This window comes from Trichechus manatus, unplaced genomic scaffold (genome assembly GCF_000243295.1).
Source record: "Trichechus manatus latirostris isolate Lorelei unplaced genomic scaffold, TriManLat1.0 scaffold00177, whole genome shotgun sequence".
NCBI classification, from domain to species: domain Eukaryota; kingdom Metazoa; phylum Chordata; class Mammalia; order Sirenia; family Trichechidae; genus Trichechus; species Trichechus manatus.
This window is the reverse complement of record NW_004444113.1, coordinates 410520-434022: the sequence shown is the minus strand read 5'-3', so window position 1 is coordinate 434022 and position 23503 is coordinate 410520. Positions and strand designations below refer to the sequence as shown.

Below are 23503 nucleotides of genomic sequence, written 5' to 3'. Positions count from 1 at the left end.
CCTGGCCTCCCTTGGTCCCTGGCCTCCCTTGGTCCCTGGCCTCCCTTGGATCCTGGCCTCCCTTGGTCCCTGGCCTCCCTTGGTCCCTGGCCTTCCTTGGTCCCTGGCCTTCCTTGGTTCCTTGCCTTGTAGTCGATCCTCATGTGGCGTCCGTCTTCCCCCCGTGTGTGTGTCTCTGCGTCTATTCTGGTCTCTTTATAACTCAGACGTCATTAGGTTTAGGATTTACCCTGCACTGGTATGACCTCATTCACATAAAAGAAAAACCCTATTTCCAAATAGAATTACATCCACAGATACACAGGTAGGGCTCCTACGCATGCTTTGCTTTGAGGGCACAGTTCAATCTGCAGCGGTCCTCTTCCTCCTGTGTCTCTTCTTCCCTTTTCAAAAGGACCCCAAGTCATATTGGATTAGGACCCACCCCTCTCCACTATGACCTTGTGTTAATTGGTCACATCTTCAAAGACCCTCTTTCTGGAAGAGGCCTCATTCACATATACAGAGGTTAGGACTTCAACAGTGCTTTCTTTGAGACACAGTTCAACCCACAATAGCCAGCAATGCCTCTCAGCCCCGCTCACGCCTTATAACTGACCGGTTCTCTCCGAAGACTGACTTTGGCCTCAGAGCAACCTTTCTGCCAGAAGTTGAGCTGTCTGTGTGGGATTTTCCCACGTGCAGGTAAGTTCAGTGAGTACACTGGATGAACAGACATGATGGTTTCATTCCAGCCACCCCTTGAGGATGGAGAGTCTGACCTTAGAGTAACTTTATCAGTTCTCTGAAGATGGAAATCAGAAAGGTTAGCTTTACCCAGGGGGTCTATCCCCTTGACCCTTGCAGATTGCGTCTCTGGAAACCCGATGTTCATCTCCATTAACGTCCTAAGAGGTGGCTGTTTGTCCTTCCCCTCTCCCCCTGACAGACCACCAGCCAGACGGAGCTGGAAAACTGGATCACCGCGATCCATTCTGCCTGTGCAGCTGCTGTCGCCAGACACCACCACAAAGAAGACACGCTCCGGCTCCTGAAGTCCGAGATCAAAAAACTGGAGCAAAAGATTGACATGGACGAAAAGATGAAGAAAATGGGGGAGATGCAGCTGTCTTCCGTCACTGACTCGAAGAAGAAGAAAACCATATTAGATCAGGTAATCGCTCTTCCATCTTTAGACCCAGGTGAAATTGGTAGGCCTTTCCAGTTTTCCTGCTGCCTTGGAGTCGTGGGATGTCACCAGCTATTTCCTTGTCAGCCTGTCAGCCTGGCTGCTGAAGTCTTTATTGTGACTGTCAGTTTTCCTCACCCATTGTTCATAGTTGATTGTTATGAGCTAAAGGGAACAATATTACATTGAATGAAAGACGGAAATCTAATAGATGGGCCATCCTCCTCCCCCCAGCAGCACGCTTTTTCTAGAAAGTCTGCCATTTCATTCCCTGTATTAGCAGCCCGACTTGGAGCTGAACCATGGTGGCAATTCATTTCTGCTTCCTTAATAAATCTAGAGGGGGTCGTTTCTCTCAGATAAAGGCAGAGCACAGTTTAAGAAATACATGTGTAATTGCTGTGTATTCTTTCCTGCTAAAAAGGAAGGATTGAGTGTAATGGGCAGAGGGCACCTTTGCCCACTGTACTGTTATTTTCAGATCATTCATAGCCGTGTAGTAATGCTGGGATCCTTCATTCTCGTGTTCAGGCACCAATTCTGTGAATAAATGATATTTATCTAATTTGAGCGAGTGATGATCTTAGGCTAGCATGTAATCTTCAACATTACTTTCCCTCTATTTCCTGACACTTTTTTTTTTTTTTTTTTTTATTAGAGTGAAATATATGTAACATAAAATTTGGGGTTTTAACCATTTTTACGTCTTTCAGTCCGCGACGTGAATCAGATTCTCAGTGTCGTATGACCATCACTGCTGTTTGTCTCCACGACTTTTTCCTCACCCCATGCAGAAACGCTCTACTCATTAAACATTAACTTCCTCTTCTTCCCAGCTCCTCAGCCTGTGGGAACCACTCAGCTGCTTTTTGTCTCTATCGTTTGCCTATTCTAGAGACAAGTATTTCCTATAAGTGGGATCATGCGGTATTTTTTCTTTTGTGTCTGTCTGATTCCACTCAGCACGGTGTTTTGCAGGTTCGTCGGTGTTGTAGCCTTTATTAGACCTCTGTGGCTGTATGATATTCCGTTGTGTGTATGTACCACGCTTTGTTTATCCATTCATCTGTTGATGGACGTGTGGGTGGTTTCTACCTTGTGACTGTTGTGAGTAATGCTGCCGTGGACATTGGTGTACCTGACACTGTATTTTAAGTCCAAGTAAAAAGGTAGATATCAGCTGTTAATCATGATCTGTGCCGTTGTCAACATCCTGAGCCTTCACTTTTTGCCCCAGACCCTGTACTAAGTCCTATCCTTGCATTGCCATACATAAACATCACATCATCTGTAGAAAGTAGGCCTTTTTCCCCGCTTTCAAAAATGAAGAAATGTCTTAGATGTGTCCTCTGATGGGGGCTATGTAGTCAGGTGTCTGGTTCCCCACCATGTAGTGTTTTCTGCTGCCCACCCTGTACTCTGTACCACCCACCTTCTCCCCAAAATCTCTTTGCCTCTGTGTCTCAGTGAGCCTCACTTTGCTTCTTTTCTTGGTCCTCCTGGGAAAAGCCACCTCTTAGCACCTCATGTAGTCCTCCACTGCTGGAGGTCTCTACGTTTCTGACATTTTTTACTTCTTCTGCTTTGGGTTTGTGGTCCAGAGCTTGGAACTGATGGAACTGTAATGCCCACAAACATTAAATCCGTAATAGGAAGGCCTGAGCAGCTACTAACATGTTTTCTGTTGATCAGCCTGAGTTTATGACTACAGATGTTTGCAGGAAAAAAAGCCGTGGAAACAGTAATGCCAACATGCTCTGTACCTAAGAAACTTGGCCACCTGCTGTTTACCCTTTTGTAGTGTGATCGACGCCTTTATAGTATGTTCACTCGCCAGATTCGTGTAGTGTAAAATTAACATTTGCTTTCCTTTTTCTCACCTCTTGCCCCCTTCCCCCAATTTTCACCACTGTAGATCTTCGTTTGGGAGCAAAATCTTGAACAGTTCCAGATGGACTTATTTCGGTATCGCTGTTACTTAGCCAGCCTCCAGGGTGGGGAGCTGCCAAACCCCAAGAGGCTACTTGCGTTTGCCAGTCGACCGACGAAGGTGGCCATGGGCCGCCTGGGGATCTTTTCTGTGTCCTCTTTTCACGCCCTGGTGAGTAGAAGCGCTGATGTACTTCTGAAACACATCTGTGTTGACAGGACTCTGACGGGTGGGCTCGTTTTCCGCCACGTGCGTGTCTGACTCCTTTCGTCGGCCTCGTGTGCAGATCTGGGATTGAACCTGCTCTGAAGTCGTTATTTACGCCTTTCTTGATGTGGGGCCTAAACGAGTGTGCAAAGAAAAGGCGAAAGACGGAGTCTAGGTGATGTTTGCCTGTGGTGTTTGTTGATAGCTCTCGTCTTTAGACGGTGTCCTGCTTTGAACCCAAATACGCATTAACCTTATGAAACAATGAGTGGAGAACGCCTGAGATCAGCTGGAATCGTGTTCATTGTTGATCTCTGTCTCTGTTATGCACACGCGGTATACTGAACACAGATCTCTTTAGACTTACTTAGCATGCTCCATTTTCACTTTATTCTTATTATTTTAATGACCACCAATTAAAAAACAAACAGAAAAAACAGTTGCCCTTGAGTCAACTCCGACTCATGGCGACCCTGTGTGTGTCATAGTAGAACTGTACTCCGTAGGGTTTTCAGTGGCTGATTTTTCAGAAGTAGATCGCCAGACCTTTCTTCCGAGGCACCTCTGGGTAGACTCGAACCTCCAGTCTTTTGGTTAGCAGTGATTGCGTTAACAGTTTGCACCACCCAGGGACTCCAGTGACCATGAATACCTGATACATTAGAGATAGGCAACGAACTTCCACGATTCACCAGCCAAATAGATTGACGGCTTTTGGGAAAGGAATTTCCATCGGACCATCACGGCAGCAGAATGTGCAGTTGTGCTGTGTGTTTGCTGTCTGTAATTTCATGTACTTGCCAAATTGCAAAGAGCTTTATGTACTTTTGACTTCTTTCTTCTTAAAAATCCCCGCTATCCAAGTAACATGTTTTTAGCGTATCCAAGTCGACACCCACTTAAAATGTGCTGCACCTTAGCACATTTGCTGTGAAATTAAATGTTAAATCTCAGGTTCCAGAAATGGCTTTGGAAAACCTTAGCTGTGCTGCTCTTGTCTTGCCATGTCAGCCTTACCCTTCAGTTGAATTCAGGGCTGTAATTCAGTCAGAGGCGTTTGTATTCTTTATAAATAGATCAGCGTCATCATTCAGATAATTAGGGGTAGATTTACATTTTTAAAGAAGTCTTAAACCAGTTTCTGGAGTTATTAAAACTGGCACCCTGATTTGTTCTGCTAATTACAGCTCAGCTCTTGGTCTCCCTGGCTACCACCTCTCCATATAGCTATTAAGGCCTATTTTTTAGGAGTGGTTGGGCAAAGTGGTAGGATGAATAAATCTTACAAGCGATTTTCAGTTTGTGGTTCTGGTTTTGTTTCTCTGAGACCCTGGCACCAATTTTTAACCTAGCCAAATCTCAATTTGCCAATTCTGCAAAAATTTGGGATTAAGAATTTTTATTTTTCCCCTTGTAGCAAAGTCATAAATTAAGGGAACATTTTTATTACGGGAGTTCACGACGCCCGATACAGCCTCAGTATTAGCACTAAATCCTCAGCATCCCAACAGCTCCTTCCTTTTATTTTGCTTTATACCTGAAACTTCTGTGCTTTATTTTCTCCAGAACCTTGAGAGCTAACCTCTGTGAGAAGGGAAAGCAAAAGCCGTCGTATCTCTTTTCCTGCTAATTCACACTGTCTCAGTAGCCTGTGATTCACATGGACTTTTCTTTGGATGGGGTGGCTAGTAAAATCTAACCAGCTTTTAAAAAAAAAAAAAAAAAAAAATATTTTTTTCTTTTTTTTGGTGAATGTATGTACAGCCAGAGTTTACCATTTCAACGGTTTCTGTATGTACCGTTCAGTGACATTGGTTACAGTCTTCAAGTTGTGCTATAGTTCTTGCTGTCCTTTTCTACATTATTCAACTGCCATTATCTTAAACTCACTGCCCCCTAAGCTTCCCATCTAACCTTTCGAGTTGCCACTGTCAGTTTGATCTTAAAAAAAAAAAAAAGTTGCTAGGCCAGGAAATCTGCCATTTTAAGAAAAGAATTACTAAACTATTAGTATATTCCAAGCGCTTGAAAGTTTATTCCTGAAATCCCAGCCCTTTTAAATAAAATTACAGCATAGTTGGCTATGTCAAATCTGTTATTAACAGTATTCTATTGAACATTTGCCAGTTTGTCAAAGAAGAGAAAGTGTATACTATTAAGGGTAAATAAATGTTGTCTTAAGGGTCTTGTCAGAAGAAAGTAAATGAAAGAATTTAAAGTATAGGGGAAAAACATCTGACCGGCTTAAGATGGGGTGGGAGTGTTAGTGACTCGTAGGATTTTTGGTCGGTGTTTTTAAAGAAGAACATTGAATTCCAGATGTTTATCTCTTGGTGCCTTTGCCCTCTGTTGGGTAGCTACGTCAGCACTGCCAGGCTGAGCACTTGTGTGTCCTTGCAGGCTTGTCTTTTCCATGAGGAGTTCCACTTCAGACAGAACTAGTTAGGGGTTCCCCTTCAGACAGAACTACTTAGGAGTTCCACTTCAGACAGAGCTAGTTAGGGGTTCCACTTCAGACAGAACTAGTTAGGGGTCTGTGCCTGTTTGGTGCTTCAGCTGCTGTGGAGGATCCAGGCTGGGAGTTTCACAGTCTGATTTCTTGAATACTGATTTTTCCTCCTCTCCGTGTCATTTGACCTCAGGACGATTGTTTTCCCTTGGGGTTGAACCATTCCTCAATTTAGCCTTTGTCCACAGTTATTTTTCTCCTTTCCAGTAGGGGAGAGGGGCGGAGGTGTGAGGGTGATGGGGCCAGGGGAGGAGACTGGAGCTACCATTTAAGTACCATTCACTAGGAGAGCTTCCCACAAGGCTGAGTGATTTGCGGTAATTAACTGAAGGGTCCCCGCAGTCCTGTTTGAAAGAAGGTTATCATTGTTCTTGTTTGCACAGATGAGCAGAATGATAGAGTAATCAGGCCCTGCCACAAAGGGAGGCATTGTCTGGGCAGAGATGATCACTGAGAAACGGGCGCTCTCGTCCAGTTGTTCTGCTGCCAGTCTTTCTTCTCAGTCCCTTTGCTCATTTGGGGGTAGTGGTTGCTTTCACAGGGGCGTGGGCCCCAAACAGTTTGGAATAGTTAGTATAAGATTTGGAATAAGGAGCCCATTTGTGAGACAGACTAAACTCTCTGGTCAGCTGGTAACAGAAGAGTTGTGGTCCCTCGAATTTCTCTTCTGGAGTCTGTTTTTTTTGAAATTGTAATCTAAAGAGTTACTATTTAATGGTTGAAACATGTTATTTGGGATCTCTGCTTTTGCCTTTTGGTGTTTTTATTTATTTATTCATTCAATCAACAAACCTATGTGAGTATATACTTGACATGTGTTGGGTATATCTCACTGGTTAGGGTTACAGCAGTGAGTGACACAGAATTCCTGCCTACAGGAACTTGTATTCCTATGCGAAAGGTGGATAATAAACAAGTAAGCAATTAAATAAACACAGGAAGTACAGATTTGATGTGTAAACAGGATAATACATATAGATGAAAATGAGTGCAGTTCAGGTGCCCTGGTGGCTCAGTGGGTTAAGCACTCGACTGCTAACCGAAAGGTCAGCAGTTCAAACTCACCAGCTGGTCCATGGGAGACAGATGTGATAGTCAGCTTCTGTAAAGATTACAGGCTTAGAAACCCTGTGGGGCAGTTCTCCTCTGCCTGATAGACTCGGTCTGAGTTGCAATCGACTTGATGGCAACAGGTTTATGGTTTTTTTTGGGGGGGGGCGGGGGTGTGGTTGAGTGGCAGAATTCTCACCTTCATGGGGGAGACCGGAGCTCAGTTCCCAACCAGTGGAGGCTTGCATGTTGCTATGAGGCTAAACAGGTTTCAGCGGAGCTTCCAAACTAAGATGGACTAGGAAGAAAAGCCTGGCAACCTATTTTAGAAAATCAGCCAATAACAATCCTGTGGATCGCAACTGTCAGATCTGCAGCTGATAACAGAGATGGTGCAGGACCAGGAAGTGTTTCATTCCACTGTGCTTGGGGTCGCCACGAGCCAGGGGCTGACTCGGTGACAGCCAACAACGTGTGTATAAATTTATCTATGTAGAGATCTGTTGATTGATTGATATGTACATAGATATGAGACCAAATGGGGATTTTTTTCTCTAGGATTTTAACATCGAACCTTATTTATTCCGTTGTTCTAGGCCTCAGTTACGATGATGTTCTTAACTGAAACTGACGTAGTCATTTGAGGGTGTGTGTATGTCAGCATGTTATAATTGATTCCTTTTATAGTCTTCATTGTCCTTGAGCTTAGAAAGTGATGAAAGTAGAGAACATTATTGTTACATCTTTAATATTACCTTTTGTTTTGTGATTTTATTCCCCGTAACACCACGAGCATAATAGTAGGCTAAAGAGCTTTCTCTCATAAAAATTCCCACCAGCATCTTGGGTGCCCCATTCTTGCCCTGATCTGGGCTTTCTTATGTGCTAAGCTGAGGAAATCCAGAGCCTCTCAGATTGCTCATCTTCCTATTTTTGGGGGGATCAAAAACCTCCCGCTCCCCAGTACTTGGAAAGAAGCTGTTTTAATTCTTGCTTTTAATGTAGGTGGGGGCCCTTGCCAACCTACTCGTGGTGCCCCCGTGGTGTTCACACTGTCAGCGTTAAACACCCCAGCGGGGCATGCCTTCTAAGCAGCGTGCTGGCGGTTGCGGAGGCCCTTCTGTTACCCAACAGTGTTCGATCTCCTAGACAGCCTGCCGCTTGGCAGCCGGCACGCTGGGAGTCACCTGTGTGGGAACCCATGGCAGGTACTTCTGAGACATCTACCTGCAACAACAGAGAGTGGGTGGGGAGTTCCAGTTCAGGTTGGACTTGCTCTACCTCCTGCCACTCCCTTGTTTGAAAGGAGAGCGCCTGGGTGGCCTGTGGAGGCCCCTTGGCAGAAGTTACCTTTATTTCCAGGGCTTTGCTCACAAGCTGTAGGGGGAAGGTCCAGCCTGAATGCTTGCTTGGGGAGGGGACTTCATGGAGTCTTCAGGGAGATTTCAGCATCCACTTGAGCAGCTCCCGCAGTGGCAGACTGAAACGTGGAGTGTTCCAGCCGAGTTTGTTTTCGTTGTCAGCTGCTGTCAAGTCAACCCCCAATGCATGGCGACCCCAAGCACAACACAGTGGAACACCGCCTGGTCCTGCGTGAGCCCCGCAATCGTTGCCGATCAGGTTGTTGTGATCCATGGGGTTTTCATTGGCTGATTTTTCAGAAGTAGATCACCAGGCCTTTTCTCCTAACTTGTCTTAGTCTGGAAGCTCCCCTGAAACCTATTCAGCATCCTAGCAACACACAAGCTTCCACTGACAGACGGGTGGGTGGTGGCTGTGTATGAGGTGCACTGGCCGGGAATTGAACCTGGGTCTCCAGCACGGAAGATGAGAATTCTACCACTACCCCCAGTGGTTGGTTCCTTGCAAATATCTCAGCAGAGTTCAGTTCTCCCCTCTTTTTTTAGCCAGAATGCACATTTTATTTTCCGTTCATGTAAACATAGGACATGCAGGGCTAGTGAGGTGAGTTCTGCTTCTTCAGGGACCCAGACCCCTTCTGTCTTGTTGTTCTGCCATCCTTCAAATGGCTTCTATCCAAACATACTAGACCAGCTGTCATGTGGACCTTCCTGCCATCAGCAGAGGACAGTGAAAGAGAAGGCAAAGCCCCCTTCTCTAAAGGACAATCCCCAGAAGTCACAGATCCCTTCCACTTACATCTTGTTGACCAGAACTGAGTCACAAAGGCCTGCAGCGAGGGAACTGAAGTCAACTGTGGGTGGCCCTGTGCTCATCCACGTTTGGATGGCCCCATGGGTGGCGCTGACAGTTAAGTATTCGACTACTGAGTGAAAGGCTGGCCGTTCAAACGCACCCAGAGGCACCTTGGAAGAAAGGACCGGTAATCTGCTTCTGAGAGACCACAGCCATTGAAAATCCTATGGAGCGCGGTTCTGCTGTGCAACACATGGGTGGTCATGAGTCGGAATCGACTCAGCTGTAGCATTGTGTGTGTGTGTGTGTGTGTGCGCGCGCTCACCTATGTTTTGGGTTTCTCTGAGAAAGAAGAGAGAATGGGTATTATGGGACAATAGCAGACGGCCCAGTACAGAAAGTGATTATACATAATTCTTAGAGAACTAAATGAGAGACATTGGTAGTTTTTGACTACTACAGAGTCACAGGAACCCAGCCCTGTTGTTCTGCATTATTTTTGCTGACTCACTGTTAACATTTGCCGAGACTGCAGCATTTGGGGGAAATCTCAGGAAAGTAAGAATGGCTAACTGGGGGCCGGACTTCCCCCCAGGAACAGGAAGGACGTCTAGGAAACAATATATACATTTTATTACAATTGTATGTATTTTTACTGATGGTTTCGAATAAGATAGTTTTTTGTTTTTTTTTTTAAAGCGAAGTACATGTTTTGAAGTGCTTGAAAATGACTGAGTTGACCAACCTTTCATTCCCATTTCAAATCCATGAAGGGCCCTCAAAGTTCCAATGTAGATGAGTCCTGGAGTGAATGCTTTGGGTTGTGAGGTCTTTGTTGGCTGGGATGACCGAGAAGGATGCAGGAAGGGTGGGATTCATTGGAGGTTGAGGAACCGGTGAGCGTCTTGACACATTTTCCTTCTTGATGCTCCTTTTTGCCCTTGTCAGGTGGCAGCACGCACGGGTGAAACCGGAGTGAGAAGACGTACTCAGGCCATGTCCAGATCTGCAAGCAAGCGGAGGAGCAGGTTTTCCTCTCTCTGGGGTCTGGACACTACCTCCAAGAAGAAGCAGGGACGCCCGAGCATTAACCAGGTAGGTACTGGAGGGGATGAAAAACAGGCCTCCGTAAATGGCTTCCGCTGCCTCCTCACTTTGTGGGGTGCGAGTGTGTTTCTTTTTTGAAGCTTGGTGTGATCTAAAATCAACTAGTTGCCACCCAGAAGTTGATGGTGCTGGACGGTTTTAATGGCTCACGTATACCCATGACGTTAAACTGTGCTGGTCGTCTGTCACCAGGGTACAGTCTTCCACCTGCATCTTTGCAAACCCTGCTGACTTACAGGCCTCCTGAAAGTGCACCGTTCATTCTGTGTCTTCGGAAAGAGCAGGGCTGGACGATAAAGCCAAGTGGGCGCCTAAGCACAGCCTTCAGGGAATTCTGTTTGTTTCCTTGCCCTGGACTCTGTGGGGATGACAGTAAATGGGCAGGTCCCTCTGCCTCTAGGACCCAGGACCCATGATCTGAGTGCTCGCTCACACTCTGGCCTTAGGTACCAGCACTTAGAGGGGATCTCTGCATCAGGAATGGCACTGCTGGAGTGGGGCGGTGCCCAGTCTCCCGTAGCCATATGCTCTGGCCCCGTTCTTCCCCGCCGATTTTACTTGAGGCCCGCTCTCCTGCTGACATTACTTATGGTAACTCACCTTCCATTGTTACTGTCATCCTTCCCCTTTGAGAAATGAGTAGCTCCAGAACTGCTGGCTCAGATTTTAAGGAATGAAGAAGCATGGGTATTTTCCTTTTTGGGAGAAGGAGAATGTCTAATTCGTGAGCTCCACTGGCTAGGAAATCAAGCATTGAGCATTTTGGAGGTCAAGACTGGAACTGCCAATTTGACACAAGCGGTTTGCGCTCATCTGCTAACCTAAAGGTTGAACCTGTGCAGCAGCTCTACAGAAGAAAGTCCTGGCAGTCTGCTCCCTTAAAGATGACAGCCAAGAAAACCCTATGGAGCACAGTTCTACTCCGTAACACATGGGTCGCCATGAGTTGGAATGGACTTGACAGCAGTGGGTTTGGTTTGTTTGGTTTGGTTTATGCAGGATGGGAAGTTGGTTGACTGGCTTGGTAGAAGGATCCCTCCTTTTTTGCTCTCACACTTCCTGCAGCTAGCTTGCTTAGGAAATGGAAGCGTTACAAAGAAATGAAGTTGATGTTCTGAGCCTCTCTAGCTGACCAACACGCTCACTGTTTAAATGGGGGACCTGCAGGTGCTCCAAAGACAAAACGATGAGAGAGCCCAAGACGGAGCGATTGTGCAGTTTGTCCTGTGATCTCTGGGGACTGTAGTCTGTCTGGTTTGCTGCCATGGGTTTTGCTCCTGTGTAAATCTGAAGAAGAAGCTGGAGGAAAATCAGTGTTTCATCAGCAAAATCACATAAGAGGTTTGATGGCTGGCTCTTGATTAGCCCTACGAAAGGTGGACATTAACGCTCAGGGCTTCTCCTGGCTTTGGGAAGAGGTGATGGTGTTCTGTAGGTATGCTCTGTCGTTACAGATGACTCAGACCACCGTTGTAAATCGACATCAGGATTCGCAGTCAGTAGCTATCACAGCCCTTCGTTTGTGTGATTCTGGTTTATTGGGACCAGGTTATGGTACAGCCCGTTGCTGCTGAAATCTGTGACTGAATTTCAGCATATCCAAGAGAACTTTTTAACCGATATCTTTGTTTTGTTTTTAATTTAAAAGTTGATACAGTGTCTCATAAGCAATTGTAATTCCCAAAGTAATAGTTTGAAAACTTTTTCTTGATTAGCCATAAGCACACCAGTAGAAATTTACTCGTTAATTTAGTCCTTTGAAATGAACAATGGTATGTAGATCCTGAGAGCTCATTGAGACCCAGCGTAGAGTCCCTCACAGCTGAGGCTGGTTTGCCTTTGACCAGCTATAGCATCGATACCCTTTCTGATTTAGTCATATCTTCAAGTCAGCTGGACTAATCACATTTCAAAGAATAGATAAATTCCTATTGTTTTAAATAAAAAAGAAACTTTATTGTGTTATGGTAAAAAAAACCCAGAAAACTATATATATATATATATATATATATATATATATATATAAATATAAGTATATATATATAAACTTATATCCTTAGATCCAACTCTAAAAACGTATCCAGTAGCAAACATCCAAGGCTATTGCAGAAGTTCTTCACTGTGACCGAATCTAGTTCATTGCTTTTGCTGGTTTGCTTTCTTTAGATGCAGATGAGCTGTCCAGCTCTAAAAGCAGACGTTTGTTTTGGGGGGAGGATGTCAAAAGATGTAGAAAGGGATCTAGGCGGAAGAGCGTCTTTGTGGTCTGTCCCCATAAATTATGTCGACCCGCCTCCCTTAGGATTTGACGTGGGAGTATCCGAGAACGTTCGTCCTGTTTTCTCATAGTGCTCCCCATTCCCCTTGCCAGCCCCGCTCTTCGTTTGCCCTGTTGCCCTGATTTCTTGTTTGTTTAAGATGGTGCTTTTGTATCTGCAGGTGTTTGGAGAGGGAGCTGACTCCGTGAAGAAATCCTTAGAGGGCATTTTCGCTGACACTGTTCCAGACGGCAAGGTGAACATAAACACGTGTTGCTTTTCTGAAGGCGTCACAGTGCACCAACAGACACAAACGCGTGGCTTCTCGGGATACCAAACTTGGTAGACTCAGTATGAAAAACCAGAGTTATCAGTCCTTTTAAGTTAGGTAACAGGTCAGTGAGAGATGGAAAATCATTTTATATTTAAAACTTGGTAATAATAAGAACATTCTCCTGCTGACATAACATTTTCAGTACCTGTCATTTGAATGTATAAGTTTCCAACTAGAATGTAGGAGGAAATTTGGGTTCTAAGCAGCAGGGTATTTTATGCTGTTGCCGATTCCTTTTATATACAGCTTCCATTCCCAAGAGGTGAGGTCTTACTGCCCTCCCTCTCTGCCCACACATGCTATTTTTCTCCCACTGATTTGAAAGCACTGTTCTGATGGTATGTTCTTAAAATACGCATTTGCCTCCCAAGTCAAGTATTCAATTAAAGATTCAGCAACTTGGTTAAATCTTGCACTTGGATTTGACAGTGGCTTTCAAACTGTTCTGATTGAAAGCCTATGAAGAGTATTGATGTATTTTCCCCTTGGCCACTTTTTTCAGCCTCTAAATAAATGGACATCCCTAGTTTCAGAGATCCCAGTAGGGATACCAGCGGCTCTTTGTATGGGGGGATGACCTTGGTATGATCCTCTGTTCCTCGGACTCAGGATCAATAGTCCACAATTCAGCTCTTGGTTGCCATGCAACCAAGCAGTTGTGGTTGTACCACAGTGGCTGAGCCGTCCTTGAGACAGAGATGTGCCTCTGAAGCCAGAGTGTGGGGGGTGGTTCAGGCCATCGGAGCAGGAGAAGAGAGAAGAGTGTCCACGGGGAGGCTTTTTCTCCCTTTCCTACCCAAATGAGTCATGGATTCATATCATCGCGGATACCAAGGCAGCTGTCCTTGGAGATGTCTGTCCATGGCATTCTCTTTGCGCATCTCTGTTCTCTGTCTCTGAAGAAATGAAATTACTGTACCTACATGCAATCCAGCTATACTTTTTCATGTTAACATAGTTATTTTTAAAGTTGGCTAACACATCATGCGTACCATTATTAAACAACAAAACAAACCGTTTGCCATCAAGTTAATTCTGACTCCTGGTGACCCTATCGGCATCAGAGTAGAATTGCACTGCCCGGGGTTTTCAGAAGTAGATCCCCAGGCATTCCGAGATACCTCTGGGTGACTTTGAACCACCACCCTCTCGGTTAACAGCCGAGCGATTAACTATTTATGCCACACGGGGACCGCTGTACCGTTACTAATACGCTGTCAGTGGACTAGTGGCAGTGGTGGGCCAGTGGTAGGATTCTCACCTTCCATGCAGGAGACCCAGGTTTGTTCCTGGTCAGCACACCACGTGCGCAAACAGCCGCCCATCCGTCAGTGGACTTGGAGTGTTGCTGTGATGTTGAACAGATTTCAGAGGAACTTCCAGAGTAAGAGGGGCTAGGAAGAAAGACCTGGTGATCTACTTCTGAAAATCAGCCAGTGCAAACCCTGTGGATCACAACCGTCTGATCGCAACCGATCATGAGGCTGGCGCAGGACTGGGCAGCATTTCATTCCATTTTCCATGGAGTCACCTGCCATGAGTTGGGGCTTACTTGACAGCAGCTCACAACAATAGCAATGTTGGGCTGCCCTCTCCAGACACGTAAAACCTGCGAATTGCCAAAAAGTTTTTCCCGTCGGATTTGTGTAGTTTTTTTTTTTTTCCAAGATACTTGTTTATTCCACTTCCTGGCTAGAATGCCCTGTTCTCACAGAGCAGGTTAGATGCAGAGCTTGGACTGATCCAGTGCTAAGGGGCACCTATTTAATGTGGCACATGGGCATGGACTGGAAGATTCCAATTATAGTCAATGGGATTTAGACAAGTTGATTGCTTTTTGACAGTTCCCCCCCCGGGGTCTAACTTACTCTGTGAAAGCAACTCCATTCAAAGGCAGGGCTGAAATGACCTTCCCCGACGGGGTGTAGTTTCCCCACGTCTGCCCCCTATTTTGGGATTCGTTCTTTTTATGTATGAAGTTGTTATATTACCACCAATCAGCCTTTGTTTGGAAATTTGTTTTTTTCTTGTAATTTCTGATACAGCCTTATCCTTGATAATCTGTAGAAAGGTATTTACCAACCAGTGACTTGCTTATAAGCGGGTAATCAAGGCTTATCACTAACTGCATCTGGAGCAGCCATGTTACGGTGAATTGCCGATACGTAATGTGATTCTTCCCATGCTTGTCTCTCTGGGCTGCTAACATTTCATCACTATCTGGATGGAGCATCTTCTGTTGTAGCTGTCGAGCTTGCCCAGGTATAACCCAGCTGCTGGATTAGAACATAAGACACGTCTTCTCCCGCGCTCCCAGGCTGGATGGCTGCTCCCTGAGCACCAGCAACACGTGTCAAGAAAGGCAGCGTTATGTGTTCTTTTTAGCAAATGCCTCAGGTCAGAAGAGGCAGAAACGCGGGAGAGAGACAGATGGCCGTAGCCCGAGGAGACTTGTTTCGCCTCCTTGTGCCGTGAGGCAAGTTCTGGAAGCTTCCTAAACCTCCTCCGGGAAATGGAGCTGTCTCTCTCCTGGAGCTGTGCTGCAGGTCAAATGCACGCACAGAAATGATCCTACCTTGTCAATGAGCAAAACCAAGCCCATTGCTGTCGAGTCCATTCCCACTCACAGTGACCCTGTAGGACAGAGTAGAGCTGCCCCATAGGGTTTCCAAGGCTGTAAAGCTTCACGGAAGCAACTGCCGTATCTTCCTCCCATGGAGTGGCTGGTGGGTTCCAACTACTGACCTCTCAGTTAGCTGCTGAGTGCTTTAACCACTGCACCACCAGGACTCCTTCCCTTGTAAATAGGTATTGCCATACCATTATTTTTATTTTAAACATTTCGTCAGGGCCTCATTGTTGCCTTTGAAATATAGATCCCTCATGGTAGACATCTGGCTGCAGGGATTTTTTGCCTGAAATTGAAATGGGCCTATGGAAGAAATAATAGCAATAGCAGTAATGCTGAGCTGGGTAGATAGCTCATTTCTTGTTTTTTTTTCTAAATTTTGGTTCCCAGTTATTCCTGCTCTACCTGTGGCTGTCATGGGTCAGGCGTGCGGTCCGCCTGGTTTCTAGCTGAGGTTAGAAATCCCCCCCGCGTTCATAAAGCTCCTTTCTCAATGATTTCCCTCTTCAAGGATTTTTCCCTATGCTCACTGCTACTACCATTTCTGCCCCGGGGCCCTTTTCATAGTAATCTATAATCTCTGTGTGCAGCTGGTGGACCACCTTGGTGGTCCAAATGATTAACCAGCTCAGTTGCTAACTAGAACGTTGGAGGTTCGAGTCCACCCAGAGGCACTGTGGAAGAAAGGCCTGGCATTCTACTTCTGAAAAATCAGCCATTGAAAACCCTATGGAGCACAGTTCTGCTCTGACACACACAGGGTCAGCATGAGTTGGGATCAACTCGATGGAAACTGGTTTTACTGCTTTGATGTGCAACCTGGGAATCTAAGATGATCAGAGACCAGTGGTTGCTCCTGGGCCAACTTTATTTCTCATTATAGAGGGAGAAAGAGGTGGTCCTACCCAGCGTCCACCAGCACAACCCTGACTGCGACATTTGGGTCCATGAGTACTTCACACCCTCCTGGTTCTGTCTGCCAAACAATCAGCCCGCACTGACAGTTGTCCGGCCGGGGGACACTGCCCGGGACACGCTGGAGCTCATCTGCAAGGTATGGGGCTGCTTTGCATTGTTTTCCTGAGAACTGCCTGATGGGATGGATGAATCCGCTAAGGTAGACATGGAGACTCAGAGCCCTGGGGACACGAGGCAGGTGGGAGCACCCCCTCCTCTTCACCTCAGAGGAGCTCTTGATTCCTTTGTGATCACGTGGTAAGGAGAGAGGAGGAGTTGTTTTAAGTAGCTTCTTTCAGTATATGTATTTGATAGGTTTATAATAAATCTGTCTTTTACTAACTTAGCGAATACTTCAGTTCTATAAGTCTACACAATCAGCAATTTTTTTTTTAAACAAATCACTAGGACCTTTCCAAAAAAAATAGGGCTCTTCATACGAGTGGGGGAAAGGAGAGTCCAGCTGAAGTTGGCCTTTTAGGTGGTCTCCTGTGGAGGAAGCGTGTGGGGGCCCCTTGTTCGAAGAATAAAGCTGGAACGCGCCCCCACGTTGTTGAAAAGAAATGATAGAATCTGGCATGCTTTGAATCCTTTGTGTACGTGAGCTCCAGCTTTTGGATGGTAATGGTATTTTTGTTCACAATTTTTCACTTTAATTACTTAACAAAATTGGTCTCTTGAGGATTACTGCATTCCTTTGTTAATAAGTGGGCACGGTTCTTCAGGGGCCCAGTAACGTTCTGCGGTGCTGTGGGAGTGTTTCTCGAGCCTGCAGCTGCAGGGCGGGGAAGTACAGCTCTCCGGCCTTTTCGTGCAGGCCAGACCCCAGCGGCCTTTCCTGGGACCAGCATCCTTTGGGGCATCCTCTGCACACCTCCTTTAAACTCAGCCAGGAATTGAATGTTAGGCCACATTTTTCAATAACTATTGATTGCTGGAAAGTTGACCTGTGGGTGGGGAGTGAGTCATTGGCCCAGTTTTAGGTGCTTTTCAATTGTTTGCTTGGATGGAAGCTAGGAGAATGAGGAATAATATTATCAGTGCAACTTAGACGCCATCTTTAGATGGTGAAGTGGACCTGTTCCCTATAAAGCATGTATTTCTGTCACCTGAAATGTTCTGATGGTATCACTAGGGCCCAAATCTTTAGCAGTAAAAGGCCGTCTTGCCCAGTGCTCGCTGGGTCTTCAGTTCTTTTCCCCAAAACGCTGATATAAATACAAAGACAACATGGTGTGGAACAGTCACGGCTCACCAGGTGGAAAATGGAAAATGCTGCGTGCTCTTTAAGAAGTCGATCGTTTCTGGAAGAACACCTATGTAGAATAAATTAGAAGGATCCCTGGTGGCACAGTGGTTAAAGTGCTCGGCTGCCAACCAGAAGGTTGACAGTTTGTACCCACTAGCCGCTTCTCCGGAGAGAGATGTGGCTGTCTGCTTCCGTAAAGATTTGCAACCTTGGAAACCCTACGGGGCGGTTCTACCCTGTCCTGTAGGGTCGCTATGAGTTGGAATCCACTCGACGGCAGTGGGAGAATAAATTACATAGTGTGCTCAGAGCCAGGTGCACTTCTAAAGCTTGCTCCTTCTTCGGAAAACACTTTATTGTAATTAGTGGAGCCAATTTTATTGTTAAGAGGGAAGGAGGTGATGGGGAAACAGCACCCCATGTTACTCATGACCTGCTGTAGTAGCAAGTGTGTTTTCGTTCTTGGAGGAGCAGTTGAAAACAGAGGTGACTGTAGGAATGTCTGTTATTTCATTATTGTCGTTCTCAGCGTTGGTGATGGATGCTTTCCCTGATACTGAATATCAGTCTTTCTTCTGTCTCTTGCGTTCAGCGCATTCTCTTTCCTATTCTATCTGATCCACATCATTTCACATCCGTTTGCCATCTGCCATCAGAGCACCAGTCAAGTTCTGGTATAGTACATGTTTCAAGATCTGCATTCATGGTGTAGATGTTACTAAGATAACTGTCGCTAAATATAGCAGGTAGATCTGTTGGCCTGTGGCTTCTGACTATATTCTGATAATTGCAGTAATCAAAATAATTGCAAAACGTTCATGCAGTCGTACGCACTGACATTATTCACGTGTGATACTGGTGTCTGTTTTATATAATGCCTTGCTATGTTGACCTGTTGCTTTGAATATTCTCATTTTCATTGATATTTAAAAAGTAAAAGGTCACTTGGAAGGGGTGGGAAAATACCTTTGGGAGTTCCCTGTTAACACTGGGTGTGTGTATGTGTGTATGTGCAGGGGTTTCGGTGTGCGGTCACTGCATGCTTCTATGTTCCCCAGAGAAGCTTGACGGAAATGAGGGAATCCAGACAGAAATGGAAGAGAAAACAGGATGGATTGAAAGACTTGTGGCAATGACTTCTATTTTAATTGCCTCAAGCTATTTGCTGTTAAGATCTACATTGTGTTTTGCTGCTTCATTCTTTGAAATGGTCATCATAAGATGTGAATTAAAAATAATTATTCCAGCTAAACGAAAAATTGTTCTACAGTAATATTTATTTTGTGGTTACAATTTGTGGCTGCATTACCTCAAAATGAATCAAATGCTGTCTAAGTGGCTTAATTAAATGTACATTGGAAAACAAATTTCTACCACTTAAATTTCTCTTTCTAACTGAATTTCTCATGAGTTAGGGAGTCTTCTCTTGAATGCTTTATAAGTCTAAAGCAGGCCAAATATTGAGAATTACTACGTTAAAGTATTTGTTAATATTTGGAATTCTTCTTGCACAAAGATGTATTGTGAACCTGCTTAGCGGTCTGACTTGCTTTGGTATTGATTTGCAGCTATCTGAGGAGCATAAAATTCCTCGTGAAACTTCTGATCATGTGATTTAGTTAATTAGCATTTTCCTTTTATGTTAGACCAGTCATGGCTAATGAGGCTTCATCATTTAAAATCACTGACCAAAATGATAAGACACACTTTGTATATTGACCCAACATCCCGTTTTTAGGGTAACTATTTACTGACCAATCTAAGGGTTCTTAGGGTACTAGTAAGGATATTTGTCGCTTTTATGTTTGTTGCATGTGCTTATCCTTCTTTTTTTTAGTTATCAAGATATTATTGTAACTTTAAGAAATGAAGAATATGGTGGTAGTGGCGGGTGGCAAGAATCACCCTTAGTACCGTTGATACATTCATCATTCGTATGTTCTCCTGACTCTGCTAAACACTTTGAGTGAGGTACCTCGACTGTTGTGTCTGTTGTTGTGTATCATTCTCTGTACATACGTATAAATGTTTTCAGCATGGTAGCTTTTCAGGGATGATGGGAATCTCCACTATCCCGCTCCATCAGGACCACTTTAAACTCCTTGGTCCCTGACAGTGGGCCTTCTCTCTCTTATACTGAGGTTTTACGAGCCAGAAGCTTCTCAGGTGAGGTTGCTACTTGTATCTGATTTCTGGAAGATGGTCTGTTCAAGTGGGAGGCTCATTAGGAGTGGCCACAGAGTGTTTGTTAATGATGACGATAAAGTTTCCAAGTGGATTTGTTCCTATTACTAAGACCTTGTGTAATTTCATTTCTCTTTCCCTTCCGCCTCAGTTGGAAACAGATGGTGAACCAAAATTTTGTGCTTCTAATTAAACATTTCAGTGAGGACCTGGGTAGGTGGGAAGCATTGGCAGCTTCTGTCTCTGTGAGGGAAAACTTTCTTGCTTATCATGTCACCCTAAATGTTATTTTTTGTTTATTTCAGTGACTCTCCGACAAGCAGTAGGTAGCACACTTAAAAAACTTTTGTATTTTATGTTTCTCCAAGCTTGCTTATTGTCTTTGACGTCGGCAATCCTGGATCCGTCAGACAGCGAGCATCTGGTCTCAGATAGAGACACTGAAGGGACAAAAGCGGGGTACACAGGAATGTGTTAGCTGAATGGCACCTGTGTTCAGCACAGCGAGTGGGCTTTCAACTGTCACATTACTCGGGGTAGGGAACAGGTTGTGGGTTCTTGAGGATTGCTGATAGGAAGCTTATCATTCAGCTGGATATTCAGAGTAAATTCATTTCCACTTTCTGGAAGTGTGCTTTTGTAATTATGCAGGAGGCTTTTCCTGCCTGTATGTATATATTTAAAGAGCAAAACCACCACTACCCAACTCCCATTTTCTGCCCACCCTGCCCCACAGACACACGCACTTCTGAGGGCTACATTTGTGTCTTATTAATTTCTGTATTCTCAGTGCTTCACACAGCGCCGGCACACTTAAGGGTTTTCTAGATGTGATTGAATAAATAATATTGTAATAATTCTTGGAATGCTCTTAATTTGGCCATATATATAAAAAACCAAACCAAACCCATTGCCATTGAGTCGATTCTGACTCATAGCGACCCTATAGGACAGAGTAGAACTGCCCCATAGGGTTTCCAAGGATTGCCTGGTGGATTCGAACTGCTGACCTTTTGGTTAGCAGCCGAGCTCTTAACCACTGTGCCACCAGGGCTCCTTGGTATGTATATGTGTATATATATGTATATTTTAGGGAGCTAGGGTAAGTGGAAATGGCACTGAACCAGTTGAAAACTAATTTTGTTTTGAATGATTCTCATCAGTAGAGCTTTTGGTGTGAAAAGATTTTATATTTACTCTGAAAAATTTCAAATTCATGAAAAAGTAGAAAACAGTGCAATGAACTCCTATGTACCTGTCATTCAGATTCTAGAATTATCAACTCATGTTTCATGTGTCCTCACACTCACTCCCATCCACTACACTGGACTGTTCTGGAAGCAAATTCCAGACATCATCATTGTATCTATTAGCACTTCAGTTGGTGTCTCTAAAAGATAAAGATGTTTTAGAAAAAGTGACTAGATGTAAGCATTTCCTTCTAGCAGTACATTTCAGCTTTGCCATGCCACTTTTGTAGAGCATTTTCTTCCTTTATTCTTTTGTGTATTCCTGCCTGTACACAGAGGATGATTTATTAAACCGTGTTGCCACTGTGGTTTGTCTTCAAAGTTAATTTGAAGATGACTTCCTATAGAGAAAAAAAAAAAAAAAAATCTGTTGACCCGTCCTAAACCGAAGGAGAAGCCCTGGAAGTTTCAGTCTCGAAGTATTTTAGAATTGTTTTCTTTGGGTGAACCATTCAGTGCGTTTTCAACGTTGGACTCATGCCTGTCTGCCCTGCCCCCGGTGGAAGTCGTCTTGGGGAGTATATAAATAACACTGACATCCAAATGCATTGACTTCACACCGACTCCTTTGCAAATGAGCTGTTAACAACTACCCCTTGTCCCCCTATGATTAGAAAATAAACTTTGCCTGGGTATATATAGCCTTTTTCCTACCATTGCAGGTGCTTTCTTGTCATGGTTATTCTCTAATCACGTATGTGTGTTTGAAATTGTGTTCGAAGGCCTCTTTGCTCTAATGCCGTTTGTTGCCAAAACAATGCTAAAGAGCAAAGTGAGTCAAATAAGCAGAAGTGAAGATGTGACCCAGTTTCCATTGAATCATAAAGTTTGAGTTTTGGGTGAAGACCTTTTAAGAGTATAGAAACCTTACGTTCCTTTTTCTTGTAACCAACATCACTCTCTAGGAACAAATCCCTATTATTCTCGGACATGCGTGGTAATATGTTGGTGGAGAATGAATTACTCCATCCTGTTTCCTATTGAACATTTTCTTTTCTTTTTGGTCCCAGACACATCAACTGGATCATTCTGCTCATTACCTGCGCCTGAAATTTCTGATAGAAAACAAAATGCATCAGTACGTTCCAAAGCCCGAGGAGGACATTTATGAGCTGGTAATGTTTATGATTCTTGTCCAAGTACTTTCTGTGGGAGATTGTTTTTAAATTATGTGTGTGCTCATGCTAATTGTGATTGGTGAAGTGGAATGAGCTCTAAAATAAATGAGCCTTATTCAGAGCTCTGAAGTTTGTAGAGATACCCTTTCTTCTCACTGTATTTCTGCAGAGTGGAAATGTCATCCTTGTTTATCCAGAGAGCAGTGCTGTGCTATCATGAAAAATTGAAACCCAGAGCTAACTCTCAGGTGGAATTTTAGGCACTATTCTTAGTTTGCCTTGCAGCTTTGACAGTGTTTTGTTTTAATTGGGAACTCAAAGATCAGCTGGCCGTTGTCAGAAGAAAAACACCAGCTCCAATTTTGTGTGACTTCTACCTGCTCGTTGAAACTGATGGGAGACCAAGCTGCCAGCTCGTTATCCATCCCAGCCTGGTGGGATTGTATTTCGATAAGTTCTTGAGGACATTTGTGTTTGAGTTTCATTATGGGATATGAGTTCTGAAGCAGATCCAGGTTTGTATATATGCTGTAAACCAAACACCAGACCCACTACTGCCAAGTCGATTCTGACTCATAGCGACCCCATAGGGTTTCCAAGGCTGTAAATCTTTACAGAAGCAGATGGCCACATCTTTCTCCCGCAGAGCCGCTGTTGGTTTCGAACCACTGACCTTTCGGTTAGCAGTTAAATGCTTCAACCACTGTGCCACCAGGGCTCCTTTATATATTCTCTACTGCTCAGTAATTATGTGGTATTGGGGAAAAATGGGTGGTAATGCTGCATTTGTAGAATTTTGACAAAGACCAGAGGTAATGGTTGACATAGTAGGTGCTCAGTAAATGATTGTTATTTTAATCAAACATGATCATCCAGATGGCCGGACGGGCAGTGTTTTGTTGTGTTAATCCAGAAGGTTGCCATTGAGTTGGAGCCGACTTGACATCCGTGAACAGTAACAACATTGTGATAAAACAGTGAAAAGTCCCTTTCTCGTCACCCGAGTGGTGCGTGTTTCAGTTTCGGGAACATTTTAGGTGGAAGGCGCCTCTATCTTGAAGCTCATTCTGCTCTCTGCACTTAGTCATCCCTCTGGGGGCCACCAGGCTGCTTGCCATGAATATGTGAATGATAACAGTATGACTTCAGACAGGGTTTTACCACAGGAAGCAGAACTGAAAATTTATTCTCTGTTTTGGAAAGGGGAAGCATGATTTAACATTTAGTAGGAAATTTTGTTTTTAGTCAACTTTATTGAGGTAGACATTACATACGATGAAATTCACCAGTTTCAAGCGTACGATTTGATGAGTTTTGACAAATACGTGTAGGGTCTTGTTTACACCACCATGCTCATGATTTAGAACATTTTTGTCATCTGAAAAAGTCATCTCAC

At 44.5% G+C, this 23503-nt stretch overlaps 1 protein-coding gene across 1 annotated transcript in view; it reads left to right on the top strand.

The window, feature by feature from the left end:
- The window catches only part of TIAM1 (TIAM Rac1 associated GEF 1), a 156623-nt gene that overhangs the window by 49127 nt on the left and 83993 nt on the right, over positions 1-23503 (top strand). Inside the window, exons 5-10 of the mRNA XM_004386964.2 lie at positions 929-1153; positions 3084-3269; positions 9970-10116; positions 12568-12642; positions 16233-16403; positions 22000-22104. Of these exons, the coding sequence (XP_004387021.1) occupies positions 929-1153; positions 3084-3269; positions 9970-10116; positions 12568-12642; positions 16233-16403; positions 22000-22104 (909 nt within the window). The remainder of the gene's footprint in view (positions 1-928; positions 1154-3083; positions 3270-9969; positions 10117-12567; positions 12643-16232; positions 16404-21999; positions 22105-23503) is intronic.